General features: G+C 68.3%; 1 protein-coding gene across 3 annotated transcripts; it reads left to right on the top strand.

Annotated features, from left to right (window-relative positions):
• Nucleotides 1-222: 222 nt before the first annotated feature.
• Nucleotides 223-23,573, top strand: BAZ2A (bromodomain adjacent to zinc finger domain 2A). 3 transcript variants are annotated; one of them, XM_058861001.1, is made up of 29 exons: nucleotides 223-358; nucleotides 4,030-4,167; nucleotides 5,658-6,248; nucleotides 6,579-6,764; nucleotides 7,232-7,417; nucleotides 7,621-7,857; nucleotides 7,945-8,005; nucleotides 8,734-8,842; nucleotides 8,990-9,091; nucleotides 9,176-9,386; nucleotides 9,496-9,557; nucleotides 9,640-9,705; nucleotides 9,810-10,001; nucleotides 10,094-10,348; nucleotides 12,262-12,476; nucleotides 14,632-14,706; nucleotides 14,818-14,980; nucleotides 15,067-15,126; nucleotides 15,205-15,340; nucleotides 15,437-16,008; nucleotides 16,963-17,188; nucleotides 17,263-17,418; nucleotides 17,889-18,052; nucleotides 19,017-19,306; nucleotides 19,951-20,083; nucleotides 20,176-20,322; nucleotides 20,898-21,127; nucleotides 21,219-21,362; nucleotides 23,212-23,573. In XM_058861001.1, the coding sequence occupies exons 2-29, from the start codon at nucleotides 4,032-4,034 to the stop codon at nucleotides 23,378-23,380; spliced, it is 5,274 nt and encodes a 1,757-aa protein (XP_058716984.1). In that variant the 5' UTR covers nucleotides 223-358; nucleotides 4,030-4,031; the 3' UTR covers nucleotides 23,381-23,573. The 3 variants fall into 3 exon arrangements, with proteins under 3 accessions (XP_058716984.1, XP_058716983.1, XP_058716985.1); XM_058861000.1 differs by having other exon boundaries at nucleotides 15,434-16,008; nucleotides 23,212-23,571; XM_058861002.1 differs by lacking the exon at nucleotides 223-358 and adding an exon at nucleotides 1,186-1,388 and having other exon boundaries at nucleotides 15,434-16,008; nucleotides 23,212-23,571.
• Nucleotides 23,574-24,817: the final 1,244 nt, after the last annotated feature.

Genomic DNA, 24,817 nt, shown 5'->3' on the forward strand with positions numbered 1-24,817 from the left:
CCCAACTCCCGACCCCCTCCCCCGCTCCGCCGGTGACCCCCCGGTGCCGGGCTGTGCTCCGCCCCACGGAGGAGCGGGGTCCCGGGGGTGTCCCCGCGGGGGTGGCAGCCGGGGGTCCCGCGGAGCGGCCCCGGTTGGGGGGTGTCCCCCGCCATCCCCCCCCCACCCCACGGAGGGCGGCGGTCCCTTTAAATGGCGGCGCGGCCCCGGTGGCGGAGGGGGCGGCGGCGGTCGCTGACATCACGCGGGGCCGGGAGCACCTGCGCCCCGCCCGGCTCCGCCACCGGCACCGGCACCGCAGCGCACCGGGCCGGGCGGGCACCGGGGCTGGTGCGGGCCGCCCCCGCCGCCCCCCCAGGTACGCACCGCGCAGGACGGGACCGGCGGACGGGGATACCGGGACCCACCGGGACCCTCTACGGGGCTGGGATGGCTGTACAGGGACCCCCGGATCTGTACCGGGACCCCCTGAGGTCGGGCCGGCTGCACCGGGACCCCCGGCTCTGTACCGGGACCTCCCAAAGCCCCCGGGAGCCTCCATCAGGGGGGGAACCCCCGCACCCGGCTCCGCTGCCCCGCACCGGGCTCCGCTGCCCCGCACCGGGAAGGGACACCCCCCCTCCCCTCCACTGCGGCCGCACCGGGGCAGCCCCCCCGTACCGGGACCCCGTTCTGTCCCCGCCGCCCCCGGAGCCGGTGTCGCCCCCGGGCCCTGCGCAGCGCGGCCCGGCCGGTGCCGCGTGACGTCACCGGGGATCCCGGGGGCCGGGGGGAGCTGGGGGGGGCCGGTGTCCCCCCGGCGGAACCGGGGAGCACCGCTGTCCGGCGGGGTCCCGCTCCCGGTGCGCCGCCGCTCTCGGGGGTCGAGCCGAGGCTGCGGGGAGCGAGGGGAGAACGAACGAGAGAGCGCGGAGGGGGGGGGGGAGGAACGGGGGCGGGGGGGACGCTCCCGGGGAGTGCCGGTAATGGGTGGGAGAGCCCCGGGGGGACCCGGGGGTCCCGGAGCCAGGGGTGGGGGGGCGTCCCCGCGTGGGGATTCCCCCCGCCCTGACCCCGCCGGGGGCGGGGATCCCCCTCCCACGTGGGCGCGCGCCCGCCCCCGGTGACGCCACGGCGGCGCCGCTCCCGGTGACGCCACTGCGGCCGCCGTGACGTGCGGGGGGAAGGGGGGGGGGGGAGGACGGGACGGGACGGGGGCGGTCCCGGGACCGCCCGGCGGCGCGAGGCGCTTCCTGCCGCGGCCGCGGGTTCGGCTCCGCGGCCCGGCCCCGGTACCGGAGCGGATCGGAGGGGCCCCGGCCCGGCCCGGTGCGGCGGAGGGGCCGCGCCATGCCGAGCCGCCCCCCGCCCCGCACCGCCTGAGCGGGGCCCGCGCCGCCGCCTGCCAGGTGCGGGGTCGCGGCGGAGGAGGGGGGGGGGCGGGCGGTAACGGGCCGTTAACGGCCCGGGCGAGGGGGGCGGCGGCGTGGGAGGGTCGGTTGCGGCGGTTTGGGCCCGGCGGCCGCGGCACCGCGCTCCCCTCTCCTGACCTCGGTGAGACGCCGTCCTCTTCCCCGCTTCCCCCTGCGCATCCCGGTTCTGTGACGTGACCCCCCCTCCTCCTCCTTCTCCTCCTCCGTTACCGGCTCCCGGTGACCCCCCCCGGCTCGCTCCCCTCCCGGTGCAGCGGTCACGGGCCCAGATCCGCAGGGAGCCCGAGCCCCGGTGGCCGGTGCGGTTCCCCCGCAGCCCCGTCCCGGAGCTCGGGGTGAGCCCCCTCCCCTCAAGCACCGCCCGTCCGTGCCCCCCCCAACCCGCCGCACTCTCCGGGACCGGGACCACCCCGCTGGGGCGGGGGGGGCGCGGACACCGAGCCCCCCATCCCCGGAGAGCCGGCGGGGGGCTGCGAGAGGAGGGTGGGGGTGTCCTTGCCGCAGGGACCGGGGGGTCCCCGCCGGGTGCGGCGCTGCGGGGCCGGGGGGGGCCGGTCCCGTGTCCCCCCGTGTGTCCGTCCCCGCAGGAAGTGGCCGGGAAATGGCAGCCGGTTGTTGCGTCTCGTTGTTTTTGAAACGTCCTTTTTAATCAGGTCGCGTCACGCTCCCGGGGCCTCCCGGTGCCACCGGGCCGGGAGGGCCGCAGAACCGGGCGGGGGGGCCGAGATCTTTGCCCGGGGAACGGCAGCGGCTCCACGGCACCGACAGTTCCCCCACCCCAGCCTGGAGCTGTGTCCCCCCCCCAGCTCAGCTCCCGGGGACAGTCCTGGCCCCGGTGTCCCCGCGGGGATCCCGGGGACCGGTGGGTGCCGTCGGACACCCGGGACAGCGTCGCTGCCACGCTGGCCGTGCCCGGTGTGACAGGAGCCGGGGTCAGCCCCGGGCTCGGTGCCCGCCGTGTCACCCACCGTCCCCGAGGTCCCCGCAGTGCCGCCATCCCCGGGCTCCTGCCCCTCGCCCTCCTCACCTCGCCCGGCTCCGGTTTCGTGCCGTGGCCCAGTTTCAGCTCCGCACTCGGTGGCTCAGGGCGGGGGGAGCGGGCCCGCAGGAGCCCCGGGGCGGGTGGGAGGTGATGGGTGGCCCTGGGTGGCCCTGGGTGGCCGTGGGTGGCCGGTGTCCACGATGCACCTGGCACTGCCTGAGCTCCCAGCGATGCCAAGGGTGGCTCTGGCCTCTGCAGGGCCTGGGGTGTCCCTGGAGCAAGGGTGACATTCCCACCTTGCTGGCTTTTTATTTTCTCCCGGCCCCCTCCTCACACTGGCACGCACCCAGAACATCCCAGTCCATTCTGCGACCTGCAGCCGCCACCTGCCCGCTTCTGGCACGTCCCTTGGCCGCCTCCTGTGACCTCCAAAGCCGGCAGCGCGTTCCTGGCCAGCGCATCACACACGGGGTGGGACCGGAAAGGCTTTTCCTTATCCAGCCCCGCTGCTGCTGCCGGTGTCCCCACACCCGGGGGTCCCAGCTGGCTTGGGGCAGAGGCCGCTTCACGGCTCGGGGGAGGTGGCCGTGGGTCCATCCTGGGATGTCCGGGAGCCACGCGCGTGTGGCAGCTGCGTCACCGCCCATACGGGTTTCTCCAGTGGATGAATCACCGGTGGCCCTGGCCAGGCTCGGTGGCCCCTCCGGCCCCTGCCAGGGCACCAGCTGAGGCTGCTGAGGGTGTGATGAAATCCGGGTTTCGACACGGGCCGTGCCGCCAGCCGCTGCTGAAGCGCCGAGTGCGGCAGCCTTGGCCCTTCCGGAGAGGTCGGTGCCACCTTGGCCAGCAGTGGGTTTGGCAAGTGTGGCACAACCAGGAGTTGCCGACGGTGGCAGCTCTGGGGGGTGTCCCTGTGGGTCCCCACCAGCACTGGGGGGGGGGAACTGGGGCTCCCACCTCATCTGCTGGGCTTGCAGGGCCTCAGCTCCCCCGTGTCCCACCAGGATCCCTCCTCGTGGCCTCGGGTTTGAGGGAGCGTTTGGGGTTCCTGGGGGATGACGGGCACCAGGCTCCTGCCTGAGCCAGGGCTGGGGTTTCATCTTGTGGTTGTTCCCAGCACTGCTCTGGCCTCAAACCCTGGAGCTGTGCCTGGGGGATGCGGTGTGGGGTCCCCTCCACCTTGGGGGGGATGGCAGGGACGCTGTCTGTCACCACAGGGTCATTCCTGTGCCAGGAGCGTTGGGTTCTGCTGGGTCCTCATGGGCTCACAGAGCTGCTTTGGGGGGGTCTCTGTGGGTCCTTGGCTGGGAGCCCCCACGGTCTCACCCCAGGATGGTGGCACATGGTGGTCACACCTTGGCAGTGGCCGTCCCTGGGGACGCTGGTGACAGGCTGAGCTCCAGCAGGTGGCAACTCGTGCACCTGGGGTGGCTGGGCCTTGCGCCAGAGCGTGGCACAGGTGGCATCTCAGTCCTGGGGGGGCTTCACTGTCACTCCTCACCCTCGGCAGCCCTCGAGCCCCGGGCTGGGCACTGCGGGGAGAGGGAACGGAGGGTCAGCGGTGGCTGGGTCACCGCACTGGCAGCCCCAGCCCATGGCAGTGCCTGACCCCGGTGCATCTTCTCCCCCGTGCAGAAATGGAAACAAACAACCATTTTAACTTCACTGGCCTTTCCTCTGCACCCGCTGCCTCAGGACCGAAACCCACGCCTGCCTCAGGGGACTCCCCCTTCACCCACAGCTCCCCGCTCAGCTTCCCCCCTCAAGGGAAAAGTAAGTGACCCCACGGGGACAGGGATGGCGAGGCCGCAGGGACAGGGTGGCCGTGGGGCTGGAGGGGACACAGGGATGGGAGGGGACACAGGGATGGGGTGGCTGTGGGGCTGGAGGGGACACAGGGATGGGAGGGGACACAGGGATGGGGTGGCTGCAGGGATGGGGTGGCCGTGGGGCCAGAGGGGACACAGTGATGGGAGGGCTGCAGGGATGGGGTGGCCTTGGGGCCAGAGGGGACACAGGGATGGGAGGGGACACAGGGATGGGAGGGCTGCAGGGACAGGGTGGCCGTGGGGCCAGAGGGGACACAGGGATGGGAGGGGACACAGGGATGGGAGGGCTGCAGGGACAGGGTGGCCGTGGGGCCAGAGGGGGCACAGGGATGGGAGGGGACACAGGGATGGGAGGGCTGCAGGGACAGGGTGGCCGTGGGGCTGGAGGGGACACAGGGATGGGAGGGGACACAGGGATGTGAGGGCTGCAGGGATGGGGTGGCCATGGGGCCGGAGGGGACACAGGGATGGGGTGGCTGTGGGGCTGGAGGGGACACAGGGATGGGAGGGGACACAGGGATGGGAGGGCTGCAGGGATGGGGTGGCCGTGGGGCCGGAGGGGACACAGGGATGGGAGGGGACAGAGGGATGGGGTGGCCGCAGGGACGGAGGGGACACAGGGATGTGAGGGGACACAGGGATGGGAGGGCTGCAGGGATGGGGTGGCCATGGGGCCAGAGGGGACACAGGGATGGGAGGGGACACAGGGATGTGAGGGGACACAGGGATGGGGTGGCCGCAGGGACGGAGGGGACACAGGGATGGGAGGGGACACAGGGATGTGAGGGCTGTAGGGACGGGGTGGCCGTGGGGCTGGAGGGGACACAGGGATGGGGTGACCGCAGGGACGGAGGGGACACAGGGATGTGAGGGGACACAGGGATGGGAGGGGACACAGGGATGGGGTGGCTGTGGGGCTGGAGGGGACACAGGGATGTGAGGGGACACAGGGATGTGAGGGCTGCAGGGATGGGGTGGCCGTGGGGCCAGAGGGGACACAGGGATGGGAGGGGACACAGGGATGTGAGGGCTGCAGGGATGAAGGGCCCGCAGGGATGAAGGGGCCGTGGCGGGCGGCAGCTCCAGTGCGGGGGGCCGGGGCTGGGGTCTGCGCGTCCCTGCCGCCGCCTTGGCCTAGAAAAGCAGCCGCGCCGGCACAGGGGCCACGCGTGGATTTGGCCGGTCAGCTGATCCGGCACGGCCCTGCCAAGCGCTGGCTAATCCCCGGCGTCCTGCGGCGCTCGGCCCGGTGCTGGCGGAGCCCGTGGCGGAGCCGGTTTGGCAAACGGGGACCGTGCGACTCCCCCACCCCTCCCGCTTCTACCCAGGCACGGGAGGGGGGCACGGGCAGGGCTTCGGCAGCTGCCGGCCCGGTCATTGATCCGTCCTCAAACCCCACGGCGCTGACCTCGCCGTCCCTCTGCTCCCTCGCAGGTCTGAACGGGGGCATGAATGTCAATGGCTTCTCTACTGTATCACACCCCGGTACTTCAGGGACGTTCTCGCCCGGCTCCGCGCCCGCCGGGGCTCAGCCCCTCCGCGCCTACGACTGCCTGTGGGACTACGCGCCCTACGCGCCCGCCGGCGGCCTCAAGGACGGGGGTCCGCCCGCCCTCGGACAGTTCCCCCTCAACGGCGTGGCCGGAGGGTCCCGGCCGGCGTCACCGGGGCACGGCACCAACCTGCGGGCGGCCGGGCAGGAGTTCTGGGGCAACGGCACCGCCGGGCCCATGGGGCTGAACTTCGACTCGCAGGAGCTCTACGACTCCTTCCACGACCAGAGCTTCGAGCTGATGCAGAACGGGCCCGACGGCTTCTACGCGGCGGGTCAGTCCTCGCCCATCCTGAGCTCGGACGCGCAGCCCTTCCCACTGGCTCCGGACGAGCCGGACCCCGGCCAGGGAGACGCTGACGGCGCAGCCAAAGAGATGCCCAGCACCACCACCACCACCACCACCACCACCACCATCACGGAGAACGGGGGTGGGCTGGTGGGCAGCCAGGAGCTGGAGGAGGCACAGCCAGGTAGGAGCCCGGGAGGGCTGGCAGAGCTCTGGGATGCGGCGCTGGGGCCCTGGCAGGTGGGTGCTGGATCCTGGTCGAGTTGGGCATCACGTTCCTTGGGGAATCCCAGCTGCTCTGACCCGCCTGCCCGATGTCCTGGATGGGGTTTGGCTGGTCACAGCTTGGAGGAAGCGTTGGGATCTCGTACAGCCAGGCTGGGCACAGCCCGGGGTGTCAGCGCCCGGTGCCGTGGAGGGCTGGGTGTCCCAGAGCGGGGAGTGGCACTGGGGATCCCCCGGCTCTGTCACCATCACATCTCACCGTCTGTTTTCGGTCCATTGTTCCCTTCAGACCTGAAGATCTGCAGCTACAACGGGGCTGCAGCCGCTGGCACGGGGTCGCTGGGGCCGGAGGGTCCCGTCCTGGCGCCCAGGGACAGCGGGTGCCTTGGGGACGCGTCGCCCATCGCCCCGCGGCTGGAGGACACCCACATCCTCAGCGAGGACCCCCTGGAGCCCTTCGAGTCCCTGGCCAGAGGTAGGGGGGTGTCGGGGAGGGGGTGTCGGGGCAGGACACGGGGGGCACAAGCACTCCCCGGTGCCCGGGCAGCGTTTCTCCATCCCCGTGCGGGGATGCGGCGATGGAGGCGGCGATGGCCGTGGCCTCCTCCGGGGGCAGGGGCGGGCCCGCGTCCCCGCCGCTCTGCCGGCCTTCCCTGCCTGCCTTCCCTGCCTTCCTTCCCGTCCTTCCCAGCTCCGTGACGAGGCGGTTACTCAGCGCCTGAACTTCCGCGCTGCTGAGCATCGCCTCGGCCATTTTGGGCTCCTCCGCTTCCCAGAGGAGGAGGCGGAGCTGGGGAGGGAAGGGGGGGAACCCAAACCCCTTTTAACCCCTCTGCTGCCGGAGCCTTTTCGGCCACTCCACACCCGAACCCCCCCCCAGCACTGGAGATGTGGGTCCGTGTGCCCCCAACCCTGCTGCTCACCCCCCGTCCTCCTCCCCAGACCCCGGCACCGGCGATCTGTACGCGATGGACGACTCGCAGCTGGTGAGCGACAAGTCCTCCCTGGAGGAGCCCCCCGACCTGGCCGCCAGCCCCCCACTGCACGCCGGCCCCTTCAGCCTGCTGCCCGCCAGCCCCTCGCCCGCCCCGCTGCTCGGTGGCCCCGGCTCGCCGCCCGCCCTGCCCGGTACGTGCGGCCCCGGGCCGGGCCGGGGTCCCCCACACCGGGGATGGGGTGGGGTGGGGGGGGTCACCCCGCCGTGGCCCGGGGAAGGAAGGCGGGAGCCCCGCGGGGTCCCGGTGGCGGCACCGGCGCCCCCGGGCAGCGCAGGGAGGGGACGCGAAGCCCCGGTGACGTGTCCGGTGACGTCCCTGACCTTGGCTCCTCAGGCGACAACGCCGAGCCGAGCAGCGGCGACCACGCGGGGCTGCGGGAGTCGGGGTCCCTGCAGCTCGACCCTCCGCTGGAGCCCGAGTCTCCCGCCCCGTCTGCGGAGGACGAGGAGGAGGAGGAGGAGGAAGAAGAGGAGGAGGAGGAGGAGGAGGCTGGCGACAGCTGCCCGGAGACTTCGGCCGCGCCAGAAGGAGAGAGCGAGGAGACCGCCCCGCTGAGTGCCTCGGGGGCAGGTATGGGCTCCACCTTCCCCCGCCGGGCTGAGCCCCCCGGCGCCCCCCGCCCGCCAGCCCAGCGTCCCCTCTGTCCCCTCCCCGCAGGTGATGTCCCTCGCCGGCGCATCGCCACGCAGGAGGAGGTGCGGTTCCCGCTGCAGCACGGGTACGTGGGGTGTTCCCTCCGCCCGTGCTGCCCCCGAGCCTGCTCCCTTCCACCGGCCCCCTCCTCCCACCGCCCCCTCCCCATCCTGCCTCAAAAACACCGACCCCTTCCCACCGTCCTGCTCCTGAAACTGTCCCCGTCCTGTCCCCTCCCCGTCCCCTTCCCATCCTGTCCCCATCCCCATCCCCTTCCCATCCCCATCCCCTCCCCATCCTGCCTCAAAAACACCGACCCCTTCCCACCATCCTGCTCCTGAAACTGTCCCCGTCCTGTCTCCTCCCCATCCTCTTCCCGTCCTGTCCCCATCCCCTTCCCATCCCCATCCCCTTCCCATCCCCATCCCCTCCCCATCCTGCCTCAAAAACACCGACCTCTTCCCACCATCCTGCTCCTCAAACTGTCCCCGTCCTGTCCCGTCCCCTTCCCATCCTGTCCCCATCCCCATCCCCTTCCCATCCTGTCCCCATCCCCATCCCCATCCCCATCCCTTTCCCATCCCCATCCCCATCCCCATCCCTTTCCCATCCTGACCCTTCCCCATCCCCTTTCCCATCCTGACCCCTCCCCATCCTTTTTCCCATCCCGTCCCCATCCCCAGCCCCTCCCACCGCTCTGTCCCCGCCGCCATCCCCTCCTGTCCCCATCCTGTCCCCTTCGGGCCGTCCCCGCCCCGTCCCGCCCCCTCCCCATCCTGCCCCACGGCCCCGGGCTGACGCTGCCGTGCCCAGGTGGAGGCGGGAGGTTCGGATCAAGAAGGGGAACCATCGCTGGCAGGGCGAGACCTGGTACTACGGCCCCTGCGGGAAGAGGATGAAGCAGTTCCCGGAGGTGATCAAGGTACGGCCCCGGGGCACTGCGGGGTGGCGGCTGAGCCGAGGGGGGAGGTTCTGCTCCTCCGCAGCCCCCCAAAGGCCAGGATTGCAGCTGATGGAGCCCGGAGCGCCGGGCCTCGCTCACAGCCTTCCTCCTCCTCCTCCTCCTCAGTACCTGAGCAGGAACATGGTGCAGGATGTCCGGCGCGAGCACTTCAGCTTCAGCCCCCGCATGCCCGTGGGAGACTTCTACGAGGAGCGGGACACGCCTGAGGTGGGTCTGGGGGCGGCTGAGCCCCCCCTGTGCCCCCCAGCCCCGCGCTGTGCCGGGGGGGTGACCCCAACTCGTGCCCCACAGGGTGTGCAGTGGGTGAAGCTGAGCCCCGAGGAGATCCCGGGGCGCATCCAGGCCATCACGGGCAAGCGCGGCCGGCCCCGCAACGCCGAGAAAGCCAAACCCAAGGAGCCCCCGGCCACCAAACGGGGCCGGGGCCGCCCTCCCAAGGTCAGGATGGTGGATTTGCTGAGCAAGACGGACGCGCGGCTGCTGAAGAGGCTGGAAGCACAAGGTACCCCCTGGCCAGCCCCGGTGTGGGGGAGCCGGGGAAGCCGCTCAGCCTGGCCCCGGTGGGATCCAGCGCCTGGTTCATGTTCACTCTCCCTCTGTGTCCCCCCCAGAGGTGCTCAGCGAGGAGGACAAGTTGAAAATGAGCAAGATCAAGAAGAAAATGAGGCGGAAGGTGCGGGCATGGGGCTGCTCAGGTTTGGGTGGGGGTTTCCCTGGTGCAGGGGGGCCCTGAGCTGCTCTTGTCCTCTCCTCAGGCCAAGAACAAGCAGAAGCAAGAGGCCAAAGCCCCCAGGGCCAAGGAGGTCAAGAAGAAATCCAAGGTGAGTCTGTGGGCATGAGCAGGCCGGGGAGAGGGAGGAGATGAAAAATGAAGATGGATTTTCCCCCTTACCTTATTTCCTGACACACCCGGGCTCTGACCCAGGCCAAGGAGAAGAAGGGGAAGCCAGAGAAGGGCAAGGACAAGGCCCGGCCCAAGGAGAAGAAGGGCAAGGGGGCTCGGAAGGCGGACAAGGGGCTGCTGGCCCAGCGGCGCCTGGAGGAGCGGCAGCGGCAGCAGCTCATCCTGGAGGAGATGAAGAAGCCCACGGAGGACATGTGCCTGGGGGACCACCAGGTGGGCTGTGCCAGAGGTGGGCTCAGAAGGGTCACCTTGGGGAGCCACCAGCCGGCCCTGACCCTCTCCCTGCTTTCCTCCCTGGTCCACAGCCCCTTCCAGCCTTCTCCCGCATCCCGGGGCTCGTCCTGCCCAGCCGCGCCTTCTCCGACTGCCTGACGGTGGTGGAGTTCCTGCAGAGCTACGGGAAGGTGCTGGGGCTGGAGCCGGCTCGGGACGTGCCCACGCTGGGCGCGCTGCAGGAGGGGCTGCTGGGGGTGGCCCCCGGCGCGGGGCAGCTGCAGGACCTGCTGGTGAGGCTGCTGCAGGCAGCGCTCTGCGACCCCGGGCTGCCACCCTACTGCCAGGTGAGACCCCCTTCCTGCCAGGTGAGACCCCATTACCTGCCAGGTGAGACCCCATTACCTGCCCAGTGAGACCCCCCCTACTGCCAGGTGAGACCCCATTCCCTGCTAGATGAGATCCTTCCCTGCCCGGTGAGACCCCATTGTCAGCCAGGTGAGCCCCCTTCCCTGCCAGGTGAGACCCCCCTACTGCCAGGTGAGACCCCATTCCCTGCCCAGTGAGACCCCCTTCCTGCCAGGTGAGACCCCCCTTCCCTGCCAGGTGAGACCCCCCTTCCTGCCCAGTGAGACCCCCCTTCCCTGCCAGGTGAGACCCCCTTCCCTGCCCAGTGAGACCTCCCTTCCTGCCAGGTGAGACCCCATACTGCCAGGTGAGACCCCCTTCCTGCCAGGTGAGACCCCCCCTACTGCCAGGTGAGACCCCCTTCCCTGCCAGGTGAGACCCCCTTCCCTGCCCAGTGAGACCCCCCTTCCTGCCAGGTGAGACCCCCTTCTCTGCCAGGTGAGATCCCCTTCTCTGCCAGGTGAGATCCCCTTCCCTGCCAGGTGAGACCCCGTTCCCTGCCAGGTGAGACCCCCCCTACTGCCAGGTGAGACCCCCTTCCTGCCAGGTGAGACCCCCTTCCCTGCCAGGTGAGACCCCCTTCCCTGCCCAGTGAGACCCCCCTTCCTGCCAGGTGAGACCCCCTTCTTGCCAGGTGAGACCCCATTACCTGCCAGGTGAGACCCCCTTCCCTGCCAGGTGAGACCCCCCCTACTGCCAGGTGAGACCCCCTTCCCTGCCAGGTGAGACCCCCATTCTCAGCCAGGTGAGACCCCCTTCCTGCCAGGTGAGACCCCCTTCCTACCAGGTGAGACCCCCTTCCCTGCCAGGTGAGACCCCCCTTCCTGCCAGGTGAGACCCCCCCTTCCTGCCAGGTGAGACCCCCCCCTACTGCCAGGTGAGACCCCCCTTCCTGCCAGGTGAGACCCCATTGTCAGCCAGGTGAGACCCCCTTCCTGCCAGGTGAGACCCCCTTCCTACCAGGTGAGACCCCCTTCCTGCCAGGTGAGACCCCCCTACTGCCAGGTGAGACCCCCTTCCCTGCCCAGTGAGACCCCCCTACTGCCAGGTGAGACCCCCTTCCCTGCCCAGTGAGACCCCCCCTACTGCCAGGTGAGACCCCCTACTGCCAGGTGAGACCCCATTGTCAGCCAGGTGAGACCCCCTTCCCTGCCAGGTGAGACCCCATTCTCAGCCAGGTGAGACCCCTCCACCAGGTTAGATGAATTCTTCCCTTCCTTTCCACCCATTTTTCCCTTTCCCTTATTTTTCTCCTTTTCCTTATTTTTCCCCCTTCCCCTTTCCTTTCTCCCCCTTTCCCTTTTCTTTCTTTCATTTTTTCCTTTCCATTTTCTCCATCCCTTTTCTTCCCTCGTCTTTCTTCGCCACCTTTTTTTTCCTTTCCTCACTTTCCTGTTCTTCTTTCCCTCCCTTTTTCCAATCCTCCTTTTTCACCTTAGCTTTTCCCATTCTCTTCTTCTCTGCATTTTCCCTTTCTCTCCACCCCTTTGTCCTTTCTTTTCCTTCTTTTTTCTTCCCATCACCCTATTTTTTTACTTCTGCTTTCACTTTCTTTCCCTCCCCTTTGCTTTTCTCTCTCTTTGTCCCCTTTTCACCACTTTTTCTCCTTTTCTCCTCCCCTGGCTGGGGCAAAACTCAGGACAGGGAATCCTACATTTGGGATGTGCTTCCCTCCCTGCTCTCCTTCCTTGTGGCCAGCCCCCTCCTCACCCCCAGCAGCTTTTGGGGTGTCCCCACCTGTGTCCTTGTGGTGGGAGCACCCAGAGCACCTGAGGGCAGGAACCCCCTCCTGGCAAACCCCCCATGGGGGCAAGGAGGGGACTCCCCAAACCTCTCCCTCTGCTCTCGCCAGTCCCTGAAGATCCTGGGGGAGAAAGTGTCGGAGATCAGCCTGAACCGCGAGACGGTGTCGGAGGTGCTGCGCTGCTTCCTGACGGCGCACGGGGCGGGCGCGGAGCTGTGCGAGGGGCTGCGCACAAAACCCTTCCAGGCGCTGCCCCCCGAGCGCAAAGCCGCCATCCTCGTCTTCCTCGTCAACGAGCTCAACAGCAGCGCCCTCATCATCAGGTGGGGCTGGGTTTGGGGCACAGAAATCCTCTGGGTGCTGGGGTGTGGGGCACAGAAATCCTCTGGGTGCTGGGGTGTGGGGCAGGGAAATCCTCAGGATTCTGGGGTGTGGGGCAGAGAAATCCTCTGGATTCTGGGGTGTGGGGCACAGAAATCCTCTGGATTCTGGGGTGTGGGGCAGGGAAATCCTCTGGGTGCTGGGGCGTGGGGCACAGAAATGCTCTGGGTGCTGGGGTGTGGGGCACAGAAATCCTCTGGATTCTGGGGTGTGGGGCACAGAAATCCTCTGGATTCTGGGGTGTGGGGCAGGGAAATGCTCTGGGTGCTGGGGTGTGGGGCACAGAAATGCTCTGGATTCTGGGGTGTGGGGCACAGAAATCCTCTGGGTGCTGGGGTGTGGGGCACAGAAATCCTCTGGGTGCTGGGGTGTGGGGCACAGAAATCCTCTGGATGCTGGGGTGTGGGGCAGGGAAATCCTCTGGGTGCTGGGGCGTGGGGCAGGGAAATCCTCTGGGTGCTGGGGTGTGGGGCACAGAAATCCTCTGGATTCTGGGGTGTGGGGCACAGAAATCCTCTGGGTGCTGGGGTGTGGGGCAGGGAAATCCTCTGGGTGCTGGGGTGTGGGGCACAGAAATCCTCTGGGTGCTGGGGTGTGGGGCACAGAAATCCTCTGGGTGCTGGGGTGTGGGGCACAGAAATCCTCTGGGTGCTGGGGTGTGGGGCAGGGAAATCCTCTGGGTGCTGGGGTGTGGGGCACAGAAATCCTCTGGATTCTGGGGTGTGGGGCACAGAAATCCTCTGGGTGCTGGGGTGTGGGGCAGGGAAATCCTCTGGGTGCTGGGGTGTGGGGCACAGAAATCCTCTGGATTCTGGGGTGTGGGGCAGGGAAATCCTCTGGATTCTGGGGTGTGGGGCAGGGAAATCCTCTGGGTGCTGGGGTGTGGGGCAGGGAAATCCTCTGGGTGCTGGGGTGTGGGGCAGGGAAATCCTCTGGATTCTGGGGTGTGGGGCACAGAAATGCTGTGGGTGCTGGGGTGTGGGGCAGGGAAATCCTCTGGGTGCTGGGGTGTGGGGCACAGAAATCCTCTGGATTCTGGGGTGTGGGGCACAGAAATCCTCTGGGTGCTGGGGTGTGGGGCAGGGAAATCCTCTGGGTGCTGGGGTGTGGGGCAGGGAAATCCTCTGGGTGCTGGGGTGTGGGGCACAGAAATCCTCTGGATTCTGGGGTGTGGGGCAGGGAAATCCTCTGGATTCTGGGGTGTGGGGCAGAGAAATCCTCTGGGTGCTGGGGTGTGGGGCAGGGAAATCCTCTGGGTGCTGGGGTGTGGGGCACAGAAATCCTCTGGGTGCTGGGGTGTGGGGCAGGGAAATCCTCTGGATTCTGGGGTGTGGGGCACGGAAATCCTCTGGATTCTGGGGTGTGGGGCAGGGAAATCCTCTGGATTCTGGGGTGTGGGGCACGGAAATCCTCTGGGTGCTGGGGTGTGGGGCAGAGAAATCCTCTGGATTCTGGGGTGTGGGGCACAGAAATCCTCTGGATTCTGGGGTGTGGGGCAGGGAAATCCTCTGGATTCTGGGGTGTGGGGCAGGGAAATCCTCTGGATTCTGGGGTGTGGGGCACAGAAATCCTCTGGGTGCTGGGGTGTGGGGCACAGAAATCCTCTGGGTGCTGGGGTGTGGGGCACGGAAATCCTCTGGATTCTGGGGTGTGGGGCAGGGAAATCCTCTGGGTGCTGGGGTGTGGGGCAGGGAAATCCTCTGGGTGCTGGGGTGTGGGGCAGGGAAATCCTCTGGATTCTGGGGTGTGGGGCACAGAAATCCTCTGGATTCTGGGGTGTGGGGCAGAGAAATCCTCTGGATTCTGGGGTGTGGGGCACAGAAATCCTCTGGGTGCTGGGGTGTGGGGCACGGAAATCCTCTGGATTCTGGGGTGTGGGGCACAGAAATCCTCTGGATTCTGGGGTGTGGGGCAGGGAAATCCTCTGGATTCTGGGGTGTGGGGCAGGGAAATCCTCTGGATTCTGGGGCACAGAAATCCTCTGGATTCTGGGGTGTGGGGCACAGAAATCCTCTGGATTCTGGGGTGTGGATGCTGCTCCAGTCCTGGAGCTGCCCCTCTGCAGCTCTGCAGCCTCCCCCATCCCCTGTTGTGCAGCGAGATCGACAAGACCCTGGAGAACATGTCCAACTACAGGAAGAACAAGTGGATCATCGAGGGCCGGCTCCGCAGGTTGGTGGGGAAGGGGCTTCGCTTGCAGCCTCGGCGCCTTCCCCCCTGCCCTGGCACTCGTGGGGTGGGCAGGGGGACGGGGACCCAGCACCTCCAACCGTGTCTTGGCAGGCTGAAGGTGGCCCTGGCCAAGAGAACGGGCCGGCCCGAGTCGGAGATCACGGGGCTGGAGGACGGGCGGCGGCGGCGCAGCTCCCGCCTGACCGAGGACACGGGGCTGGAGATGGAGGAGGAGGAGGAGACCCGGGGACGGAAATCACGCCGGGAGGAGGAGGTGGGGTGCTCCGGGCTCTGCCGGGGGGCAGAGGTGGGGGTGCCACCTCGGGGGTCTCTTCCCTGACCGATCCATCCCTTCCCCAGGTGGACACGTCCACGTCCAGCGTCCCGGAGCTGGAGCGGCAGATCGAGAAGCTGGCCAAGGTGAGCGGGCGCTGCAGGGCTGGTGTTCAGCCCTCAGGGGGGCTGCAGCCCCCTCACCACCCCCAAATCTCCCCACAGAGGCAGATGTTCTTCCGCAAGAAGCTGCTCCATTCCTCCCAGACCCTGCGTGCAGCCTCCCTGGGCCAGGACCGCTTCCGGCGGCGCTACTGGGTCCTGCCCCACCTGGGCGGCATCTTCGTGGAGGGCGCCGAGGGTGAGCGGGGAAGGGGCTTTTGGGGGGTTTGTGACAGCTGGGAGAGGCCCCCAGATCTCACTGCTCCTCCTCCTCCTCCTCCTCCTGTCACAGCAGCTGAGCCGGTGGCTCAGGAGCCCCCGGAGGAGAAGGTGTCCCTGGTGAAGGAGGAGCCGGCGGCCGTGCCCGTCGCCAGCCGGACCAGCTGCCCGGCCTCGGCCTCGCGCGCCCGCGGGCGGCCCCGCAAGAGCAAAGAGGAGCTGGCCCAGCACTGCGGACCCTGCCCCGCCCCGGTCAACGGGGTCCTGGAGGAGCCAGAGCCCCTGGGGCAGAGCCAGCACGACCTCAGCCAGTCAGCCTTCCTGTCCTGGCTGAGCCAGACCCAGTCCTCCCTGCTCAAGGACTCCGTCCTCACCCCGGCCAGCAGCCCCGGCAAGGGGGACACGGGGCTCCCGCCGCCCGAGGCCCCCTCGGACCCCATGGAGGAGGAAGAGGAGGAGGAGGAGGAGGAGGAGGAGAGAGCCCCGGAGGCCGTGGCGAAGCGGGGGCCCTGGTTCAACCTGCTGCCCCGCACGCCCTGTGACGACCGAGCCCCCCTCGCTACCTCCTCGGCCGAGCCCTCGCCGCGAGCCCCCGCAGCCCCCCGCAGCCAGAGCCGTGGGGAGCCCCCCAAGGGCCCGGCACGGCAGGTACGGGGTGGGGGGGCTGCTCCCAGCACTCACACCCTGACCCGAGGGGTTGTGTGGGGAGGGGGATTCTCCCTGGGTGGCTGCAGGGAGTGGGGTGGGACCCTCTGTCTGACCCGGGGAGGGGTGGTGGGGGCTCAGTCCTGCTGCCCTTGACAGGCTGGTGAGAAGGGAAACAGCTCCAGGGGTGGGGAGGCTGCAGGATTGGGATTGAGGGGCTGCAGGATTGGGGGCTGTGGGATTGAGGGGCTGCAGGATTGGGGGCTGTGGGATTGAGGGGCTGTGGGGTTGAGGGGCTGCAGGATTGGGGGCTGTGGGGTTGAGGGGCTGTGGGATTGGGGGCTGTGGGATTGAGGGGCTGCAGGATTGGGGGCTGTGGGATTGGGGGCTGTGGGATTGAGGGGCTGCAGGATTGGGGGCTATGGGGTTGAGGGGCTGTGGGATTGGGGGCTGTGGGATTGAGGGGATGCAGGGCTGGGGGCTGTGGGGTTGAGGGGCTTCAGGATTGGGGGCTGCAGGATTGGGGGCTGCAGGATTGGGGGCTGTGGGATTGAGGGGATGCAGGGCTGGGGGCTGTGGAGTTGAGGGGCTGCAGGATTGGGGGCTGTGGGGTTGAGGGGCTGTGGGGTTGAGGGGCTGCAGGATTGGGGGCTGCAGGATTGGGGGCTGTGGGATTGAGGGGCTGCAGGATTGGGGGCTGCGGGATTGAGGGGTTGTGGGATTGAGGGGCTGCAGGATTGGGGGATATGGGATTGAGGGGCTGCAGGATTGGGGGCTGTGGGGTTGAGGGGCTGCAGGATTGGGGGCTGTGGGATTGAGGGGCTGCAGGTCTGGGGGGAGTGCAGGATTCAGGGGCTGAGGACCCAGGAGTGGTAATCCTTGTTGATCCCTTCCAAAGCAGAATGTTTTATAATTTCCTGTCAGTTTTCTCTGACATTCCTTGCCCTGTCTCTCCAGCTGAACGGCCTCCCCGCAGACGACCCCACGGCTCCCCTGCTCGCCTCCACGCCGGTGCACGCCGGCCCCAGGGCCCACGGCGCCTGCCCCCGCAGCCAGGGCAGCCTGGAAAAGCTCCAGGACGTGCCGGGACAACCCAAGCGCCGAGGGAGACCCCCCACCAAATTCTTCAAGCAGATGGAGCAGAAGTACCTGACGCAGCTGACGGAGCAGCCGGTGCCCAGCGGTGAGAGCCGGGACCCCCGCGGCGGCGGTGCCGGTGCCCCGGCGGGGTGCTGAGCTGTGGCACTGCCCTTGCAGAGATGCAGAGCGGCTGGTGGTGGCTGCGGGACCCCGAGGAGCTGGAGGCCGTGGCGCGGGCGCTGCACCCGCGCGGCATCCGGGAGAAGGCGCTGCACAAGCACCTCACCAAGCACAAGGAGTTCCTGCGCGAGGTTTGCCTCCGGAACACCACCGGTGAGTCTGCCCGGCCCCCCCCAGAGCCCACCTGCTGCCCCCAGACCCAGCTTCCAGCTGGGATTGGGGGCTGCTCCCGCCTGTCCCCCTGTGAGCCCCCAGATCCCGTCTTCTGCCCAAATCCCTGGGGATTCCTCTGTTCTCTCCCACCCTTTACCCCCCCAGACCTCACCTTGCACCCATGCCCTGGGGCGGGGGTCTGCTCCCTGTTGCCCCCCGAGCCCATCCTCTGGTTCCCCAGGCTGCATCTCCCAGCTGCTCTCTAGGTTGGGGGGCTACTGCTCATGCGCCCATCCTGAGCCCACCCTCTCCCCCAGACCCCTCTTCCACCCACACCCCAGGGTGGGGGGCTGCTGCCTGTCCCCATGTGAGCATCCCCTGTGCCCCCCCAGACCCCATCTTCCCCTTGTGTCCTGGGGTGGGGCTCTGCTGCCCATTCCCCCTCCCTGACCCCCTTTTCTCCCCCCCAGACCCCATCTTCCACCCGCGCCCGGAGTCGGCCGCTGCCGCGGTGTCTCAGGAAGCCCTGGCGCAGTGGTCAGTGCCGGACAGAGCCTACGAGACCGACCTGGGGGTCCTGCAGTGGGTGGAGGAGCTGGAGCAGCGCGTCCTCATGGCCGACCTGCAGATCCGGGTGGGTGCCGGGGAGGTGATGCCGGTGCCGGCTGACCCCCTGCCCAACTGCCCAATGCTGACCCCCTGCCCAACGCTGACCCCCTGCCCAATGCTGACCCCCTGCCCAACCGGCCAATGCTGACCCCCTGCCCAACGCTGACCCCCTGCCCAACTGCCCAGCCCTGACCCCCTGCCCAACGCTGACCCCCTGCCCAACTGCCCAACCCTGACCCCCTGCCCAACGCTGACCCCCTGCCCAACCCTGACCCCCTGCCCAACCCTGACCCCCTGCCCAACCGGCCAGTGCTGACCCCCTGCCCAACCCTGACCCCCTGTCCAACCGGCCAATGCTGACCCCCTGCCCAACCACCTAATGCTGACCCCCTGCCCAACCACCCAACCCTGACCCCCTTCCCAACCCTGACCCCCTGCCCAACCGGCCAGTGCTGACCCCCTGCCCAACCACCCAACCCTGACCCCCTTCCCAACCCTGACCCCCTGCCCAACCGGCCAGTGCTGACCCCCTGCCCAACGCTGGCCCCCTGCCCAACTGCCCAACGCTGACCCCCTGCCCAACCCTGACCCCCTACCCAACGCTGACCCCTGCCCAACCACCCAACGCTGACCCCCTGCCCAACTGCCCAGTGCTGACCCCCTGCCCAACCCTGACCCCCTGCCCAATGCTGACCCCCTGCCCAACCAGCCAATGCTGACCCCCTGCCCAACCCTGACCCCCTGCCCAACTGGCCAACCCTGACCCCCTGCCCAACGCTGACCCCCTGCCCAAGCCTGACCCCCTGCCCAACCACCCAACCCTGACCCCCTGCCCAACCCTGACCCCCTGCCCACCGCTGACCCCCTGCCCAATGCTGACCCCCTGCCCAACCCTGACCCCCTGCCCAGCCCTGACCCCCTGCCCACCACTGACCCCCTGCCCACCGCTGACCCCCTGCCCAGCCCTGACCCCGCCGTCCCTCCCGCAGGGCTGGACGTGCCCCAGCCCGGACTCGACGCGGGACGACCTGCGGTACTGCGAGCACAAAGTGGAGCCGCTGGAGGACATCACGGTGCGGAGCCGGCGGGACCGGGACGGGCTCCCCCTGCGCCGGGAGCTCACCAACCCCCTGGACCTGGCCGTGCTGCGGCTGGCGGCGCTGGAGCAGAACCTGGAGCGCCGCTACCTGAAGGAGCCGCTGTGGCCTCTGCACGAGGTGGTGGTGGAGAAAGCGGTGCTGAGCGGCCCCGAGGAGCCGAGCCTGGGCCCCACCGAGATGTGAGTGCCCCACACACCCTCCCCGAGCCCTGGCCTGGGTCAGGAGCCCCCCGGGAATGTGGGAGGGCCAGCAGGGTCTGTCCTGTCAGAAGCCATCGGGGGATCTCCCAGGGATGGGATTCCTTCCTGAGGATGAGGATCCCTTGTGGGTCACCGGTGTTCTTCCTGGGTTAGGGATCCTTCCCAGGAATATCAAGTCCCTCAGAGGTCCATGGGGTTTGTCTTTGGAGATGAGAGTCTTTGCTAGGGGTCCCTCACAGGAATGGGGGGCCATTGGGGTTCCTCTTGGGGATGACAGTCTCTTGTGGGGATCAGGACCCTCCCTGGGAATGTGGGGGTTTGTCCTGGGGGTGGGGGGTCTTTCAGAGGCCAGCGTGGTCCCTCTTGGGGATGAAAGACTTTCCTGGGAATGAGGATCCCTCCCAGGGGTGTGGGGGCTCCCTCAGAGGCTGTGGGGGTCTCTTCCTAGGGACGGGATCTGCCCTGGGGACGGGGGTCTCGTGAGGCTCATCGGGGTCCAGGACTCCTCTCGGGGGTTGAGCGGGGCCAGCAGGGTTTGGGATCCCTGCTGGGATCACCCTGGTGGGGTGTGGGGGTCAGGGCAGGACCCCCAGGCCGGGCTGAGCCCCCCGCTGTCCCCGCAGCTCGTACGAGATCACGCCGCGGGTGCGGACGTGGCGGCAGACGCTGGAGCGGTGCCGCAGCGCGGCCCAGGTGTCCCTGTGCATCTTCCAGCTGGAGAAATCCATCGCCTGGGAGAAGTCTGTGAACAGAGTGGTGAGAGCCCGCGCTGGGGGGGACAGAGGGGTGGTCCAGGGGGGGGGATTCCAAGATTCCAAGGCAGCTCTGAGCCCCCCGTGTCCCCCCAGACCTGCCTGGTTTGCCGGCGAGGGGACGATGACGAGCACCTGCTGCTGTGCGACGGCTGCGACCGCGGCTGCCACCTCTACTGCCACCGGCCCCGCATGACCGAGGTGCCCGAGGGCGACTGGTTCTGCTCGGTCTGCGTGGCACGGGTAGGTTGGGGGGCAGCCCCCACACCCCAGCAGGGGGATCCAGAAGGGATCCCAGACCCTGCTGGGCCCCCCGTCCCCGGGAGAGGTTCTCCAGAAAAAACTCTGGTTCCTGAGGGGGATCCTGGTGGCTCCCGTGGGACCCCCATTCTTGGGAGAGACCCCGATGGTCTCTGAGGGACCCCCTTTTCCTTTCCCAGGAGAGACTCTGATCTCCAGGGGGGACCCTGATGGGAGGGTCCCTGAGACTCTGGGCGAGACCCCCATATCAGTGGGAGGGATCCCCCACCCCAGGAGGAACACTGCTGACCCCAGAGGTTCTCCCACCCCTGGGGCAGGACTTGGTCCTCAGGAGAGACCCTGATGGTGTCTGAGAGACCCCCTCCCCTTGGAGAAACCCCGCTTAGATGGCTGTGAGGGGTCCTGACCCCCACAAGAGCCTCTCATCCCCAGGAGACCCCATTGCAAACCCGATATCCCTGGGAAGGACCCCTGGGGGTCACCTCGCGGCTCAGGGAGTGGTGACACGGGCTCTGAGGGGACACAGGGTGTGTGACCCCCTTTTGAACCCCCCACAGGCAGGGCAGTACCGGGACCCCGTCTCTCCCCGGCGGGGCAAGAAGCGGAAACGGGGCCGTGCGGTGGCGGGGAGCCCCGGCGAGGAGGAGCCGAGCCCGCGGCGCCGCGCGGCCCCACGGCGCCGGGAGGGGCTGCCCGCGGCCCCCCGGTACCCGGGGGAGGCTCTGGCCCCAGCCCGGCGGAGGAGCTCGGCCCTGCGGGGCCAGCCCAGCGACCTGACCTTCTGCGAGTGAGTGGGGCGGGGGGCGCGGGGAGGTTGGGGGGCTGCGGGGTCCAGCTGGTCCCTGATCCCCCCCTCCCCGATCTCCCCCCGCTGCCAGGATCATCCTGATGGAGATGGAGTCGCACGAGGACGCCTGGCCCTTCCTGGAGCCCGTGAACCCCCGGCTGGTCCCCGGCTACCGCAAGATCATCAAGAACCCCATGGACTTCGCCACCATGCGCACGAGGCTGCTGCGGGGCGGGTGAGTGGGGCTGGGGTCCCTCCTGGGGTCCCTCCTGGGGCTGGGGGTCCTTCCTGGGGTCCCTTCTGGGGCTGGGGTCCCTCTTGGGGTCCCTTCTGGGGCTGGGGGTCCTTCCTGGGGTCCCTCCTGGGGCTGGGGTCCCTCCTGGGGTCCCTTCTGGGGCTGGGGGATCCCTCCTGGGGTCCCTTCTGGGGCTGGGGGTCCATCCAGGGGCTGGGGTCCCTCCTGGGGTCCCTTCTGGGGCTGGGGGTCCTTCCTGGGGTCCCTTCTGGGGCTGGGGGTCCCTCCTGGGGCTGGGGTCCCTCCTGGGGTCCCTTCTGGGGCTGGGGGTCCTTCCTGGGGTCCCTTCTGGGGCTGGGGGTCCATCCAGGGGCTAGGGTCCCTCCTGGGGTCCCTTCTGGGGCTGGGGATCCCTTCTGGGGGTCCCTTCTGGGGCTGGGGATCCCTCCTGGGGGTCCCTTCTGGGGCTGGGGGTCCCTCCTGGGGTCCCTTCTGGGGCTGGGGTCCCTCCTGGGGTCCCTTCTGGGGCTGGGGGTCCTTCCTGGGGTCCCTTCTGGGGCTGGGGGTCCATCCAGGGGCTGGGGGATCCCTCCTGGGGTCCCTTCTGGGGCTGGGGGTCCTTCCTGGGGGTCCCTTCTGGGGCTGGGGGTCCCTCCTGGGGCTGGGGATCCCTCCTGGGGTCCCCTTCTGGGGCTGGGGTCCCTCCTGGGGCTGGGGTCCCTCCTGGGGCTGGGGGCCTAGCCAGGGACTGGGGGTCCATCCAGGGGCTGGGGTCCCTTCTGGGGTTCCCTCCTGGGGCTGGGGTCCCCTCCTGGGGTCCCCTCCTGGGGCTGGGGGTTCTTTATAGGGCTGGGGTCCCTTCTGGGGCTGGGGTCCCCTCCTGGAGCTGGTGGTCCCTTCCAGGGGTGGGGGTCCCTCCCAGGGATTGGGGGTCCCTCAAAGGCCATCAGGGATGAGGTTTCTTTGGTGCTTTGGGGATCCCCGCCCAGGTTTGGGGTCTCTCCAGGAGATGAGGTCCCTTCCCAACAATTGAGGGTCTTGTGGGGCCCCTCCCAGGGATTTGGGGGTTCATCCTTGGGATGGAGATTTCTGTTGGGAATGGGAATCCCTCAAAGGGAGACCTTCAAGGGGTCTCTCCTTGGAATGGGGGTCTTTCCTGGGGATCCCATCCCCTCCCAGGACGGGATTCCTTGGGGGTCCATGGGATCCCTTGCAGGGATGGGGGATCAGTTCCCTCCCAGGACGGGATTCCTTGGGGATTGATGGGATCTCTTGCAGGGATGGGGGGATCAGTTCCCCCCCAGGACGGGGTTCCTTGGGGATTGATGGGATCCCTCGCAGGGATGGGGGATCAGTTCCCTCCCAGGATGGGGTTCCTTGGGGGTCCGTGGGATCTCTTGCAGGGATGGGGGATCAGTTCCCTCCCAGGATGGGATTCCTTGGGGGTCCATGGGATCCCTCGCAGGGATGGGGGATCAGTTCCCTCCCAGGATGGGATTCCTTGGGGGTCCATGGGATCTCTTGCAGGGATGGGGGATCAGTTCCCTCCCAGGACGGGATTCCTTGGGGGTCCATGGGATCTCTCGCAGGGATGGGGGATCAGTTCCCTCCCAGGACGGGATTCCTTGGGGATTGATGGGATCTCTTGCAGGGATGGGGGATCAGTCCCCTCCCAGGACGGGATTCCTTGGGGATTGATGGGATCCCTCACAGGGATGGGGGATCCGTTCCCTCCCAGGATGGGGTTCCTTTGGTGCTGATGGGGTCCCGTGGGGGGTCCCGTGGGGGTCCCGTGGGGGTCCCGTGGGGGTCCCGCTGCCCCCCACCCACGCCGTGCGTGCCACCTCAGGTACTCGAGCTCGGCGGAGTTCGCTGCCGACGCCCTTTTGGTGTTCGACAACTGCCAGACCTTCAACGAGGACGACTCGGCCGTGGGCCGCGCCGGCCACGCCATGCGCCGGTTCTTCCAGAGCCGGTGGGAGGAATTTTATCAGGGAAAACACGCTCCGAACCCGTGAGTGGGGGGCTGCTGCCGCCCCCCCCTCCCCGGGGCTGGGGGGGGGGGTCTCCCCACGAACTGCCTCCTCTGGAGCTGCTCTCGCTGCCTGCTGATCCCACACGGGGGGTCTTGCCCCCCACAAACCCCCCACCCATCCTAAAAAAACCCTCTGGCAGCGTGAACGGGCCCCCCCCCTAAACCCCCCCAGTCTGTGCGGCCCCTTCCCGCTGCCAGGACCACCCCCCTCCCCAAAAATCCTGCCCGGTCCCCCCCCAATCCCCCTTTTTTTTTTGGGGTTTTTTTTTTTTCCCCCCCCCAGCACCACAAACTCACAAGATTTTGTGTAAGCCAAAAAGAAGAAAAAAAAAAAAAAAAGAAAAAAAGAGGCGGTTTTTTTTTTTTTTCTTGCTTTCTTTCAAATTTCATTTTCCAATTAAGAGCAGAAAAAGCCCCCTCCCCTCTTTTTCTCCCCACCTCCCCCCAAAAAAAGGGGAGGAACCCCCCCCACCCACCCACCCCAACCCTTGGGAATATTTAATGATAGCAATAGTTTAGTGAATGTCCGAGCACTCCTGTGCATCGTCTCATGCATTAACGGCCAGTAAAGTGGACTTAGCCCCCCCCCCACCCCAGCCGGGACCCCCCCCCCGCCCACACAGACACTTTACGGGGAGGGGGACCCCCGGTGCAGCCCCCCCACCCCACCCCACCCTACCCTCGGACCCCTCCCCACCCGGCTCCAGGGACCAAACTGGGGAGGGCTGAGGGGTGGGGGGGGGTCCCGGCACCCCCCCCCTTTTCCCTGCCTCCACTTCTCAGGAAGAGCCCGGCCCCCCCCCCCCTCCCCGGCATGAGGACCCCCCCCCAATTTCCTCCCCACCGTGGGGGGGCTGGGGAGGGGTCCTGGCCGCCCCCTCGCCCCCCACCCCCCCGACTGAGACCCCTCAGGGACGCTACTGCAGGCCCCGGGGGGGGGGGTCCAGCCCCCTCTCCCCCCCCCCCCCCCCCCCCCCCACCATGGACTTGAAGCCTCAGGCGGGTGTTGCCCCCCCCCCACCCAGACCCCACCGGGGGGGGCTGCACTGGGGTGGGGAGGGGGTCCCAAATTGGGGCAGGGGTCCCCCCCTGGGTCACCCCATGTTGGGGGGGTGGCCAGGGAGAGGGGTCAGGACCCCCCCCCTCCCCCCCAGCCTCAGTGCCCCCCACATCCCCCCCCCCCCCGGCCAGGATATTACGGGTACTCGCTCTGGGGGTTCTGTGGCCGGAGGGGCTTTTTATTTTGGGGAGGGGGTCCCAGCGTGTTCCCCCCCACCCCAGCCCCACAGAGCACTGAAAACAACTCACCTACCTGGGCAGGGGGGGGGGTCCGGCCGCGCCCCCCCGCCCCCCACCCCCCTCCCCCGTCTCAAAGTAGCCTTTTTTCTATCAGATAAACCTCAGAAACTTTTTATTTTAT

Source organism: Poecile atricapillus, chromosome 35 (genome assembly GCF_030490865.1).
Source record: "Poecile atricapillus isolate bPoeAtr1 chromosome 35, bPoeAtr1.hap1, whole genome shotgun sequence".
Taxonomy (NCBI): Eukaryota; Metazoa; Chordata; class Aves; order Passeriformes; family Paridae; genus Poecile; species Poecile atricapillus.

Excerpts from the sequence above, each read along its gene's own strand:
- BAZ2A (XM_058861000.1), top strand. The coding sequence starts at position 4,032 with ATGGAAACAAACAACCATTTTAACTTCACTGGCCTTTCCTCTGCACCC. Across the intron at positions 8,843-8,989 it reads AGTTCCCGGAGGTGATCAAG|TACCTGAGCAGGAACATGGT; the intron begins GTACGGCCCCGG and ends CCTCCTCCTCAG. Across the intron at positions 12,477-14,631 it reads AGCAGCGCCCTCATCATCAG|CGAGATCGACAAGACCCTGG; the intron begins GTGGGGCTGGGT and ends CCTGTTGTGCAG.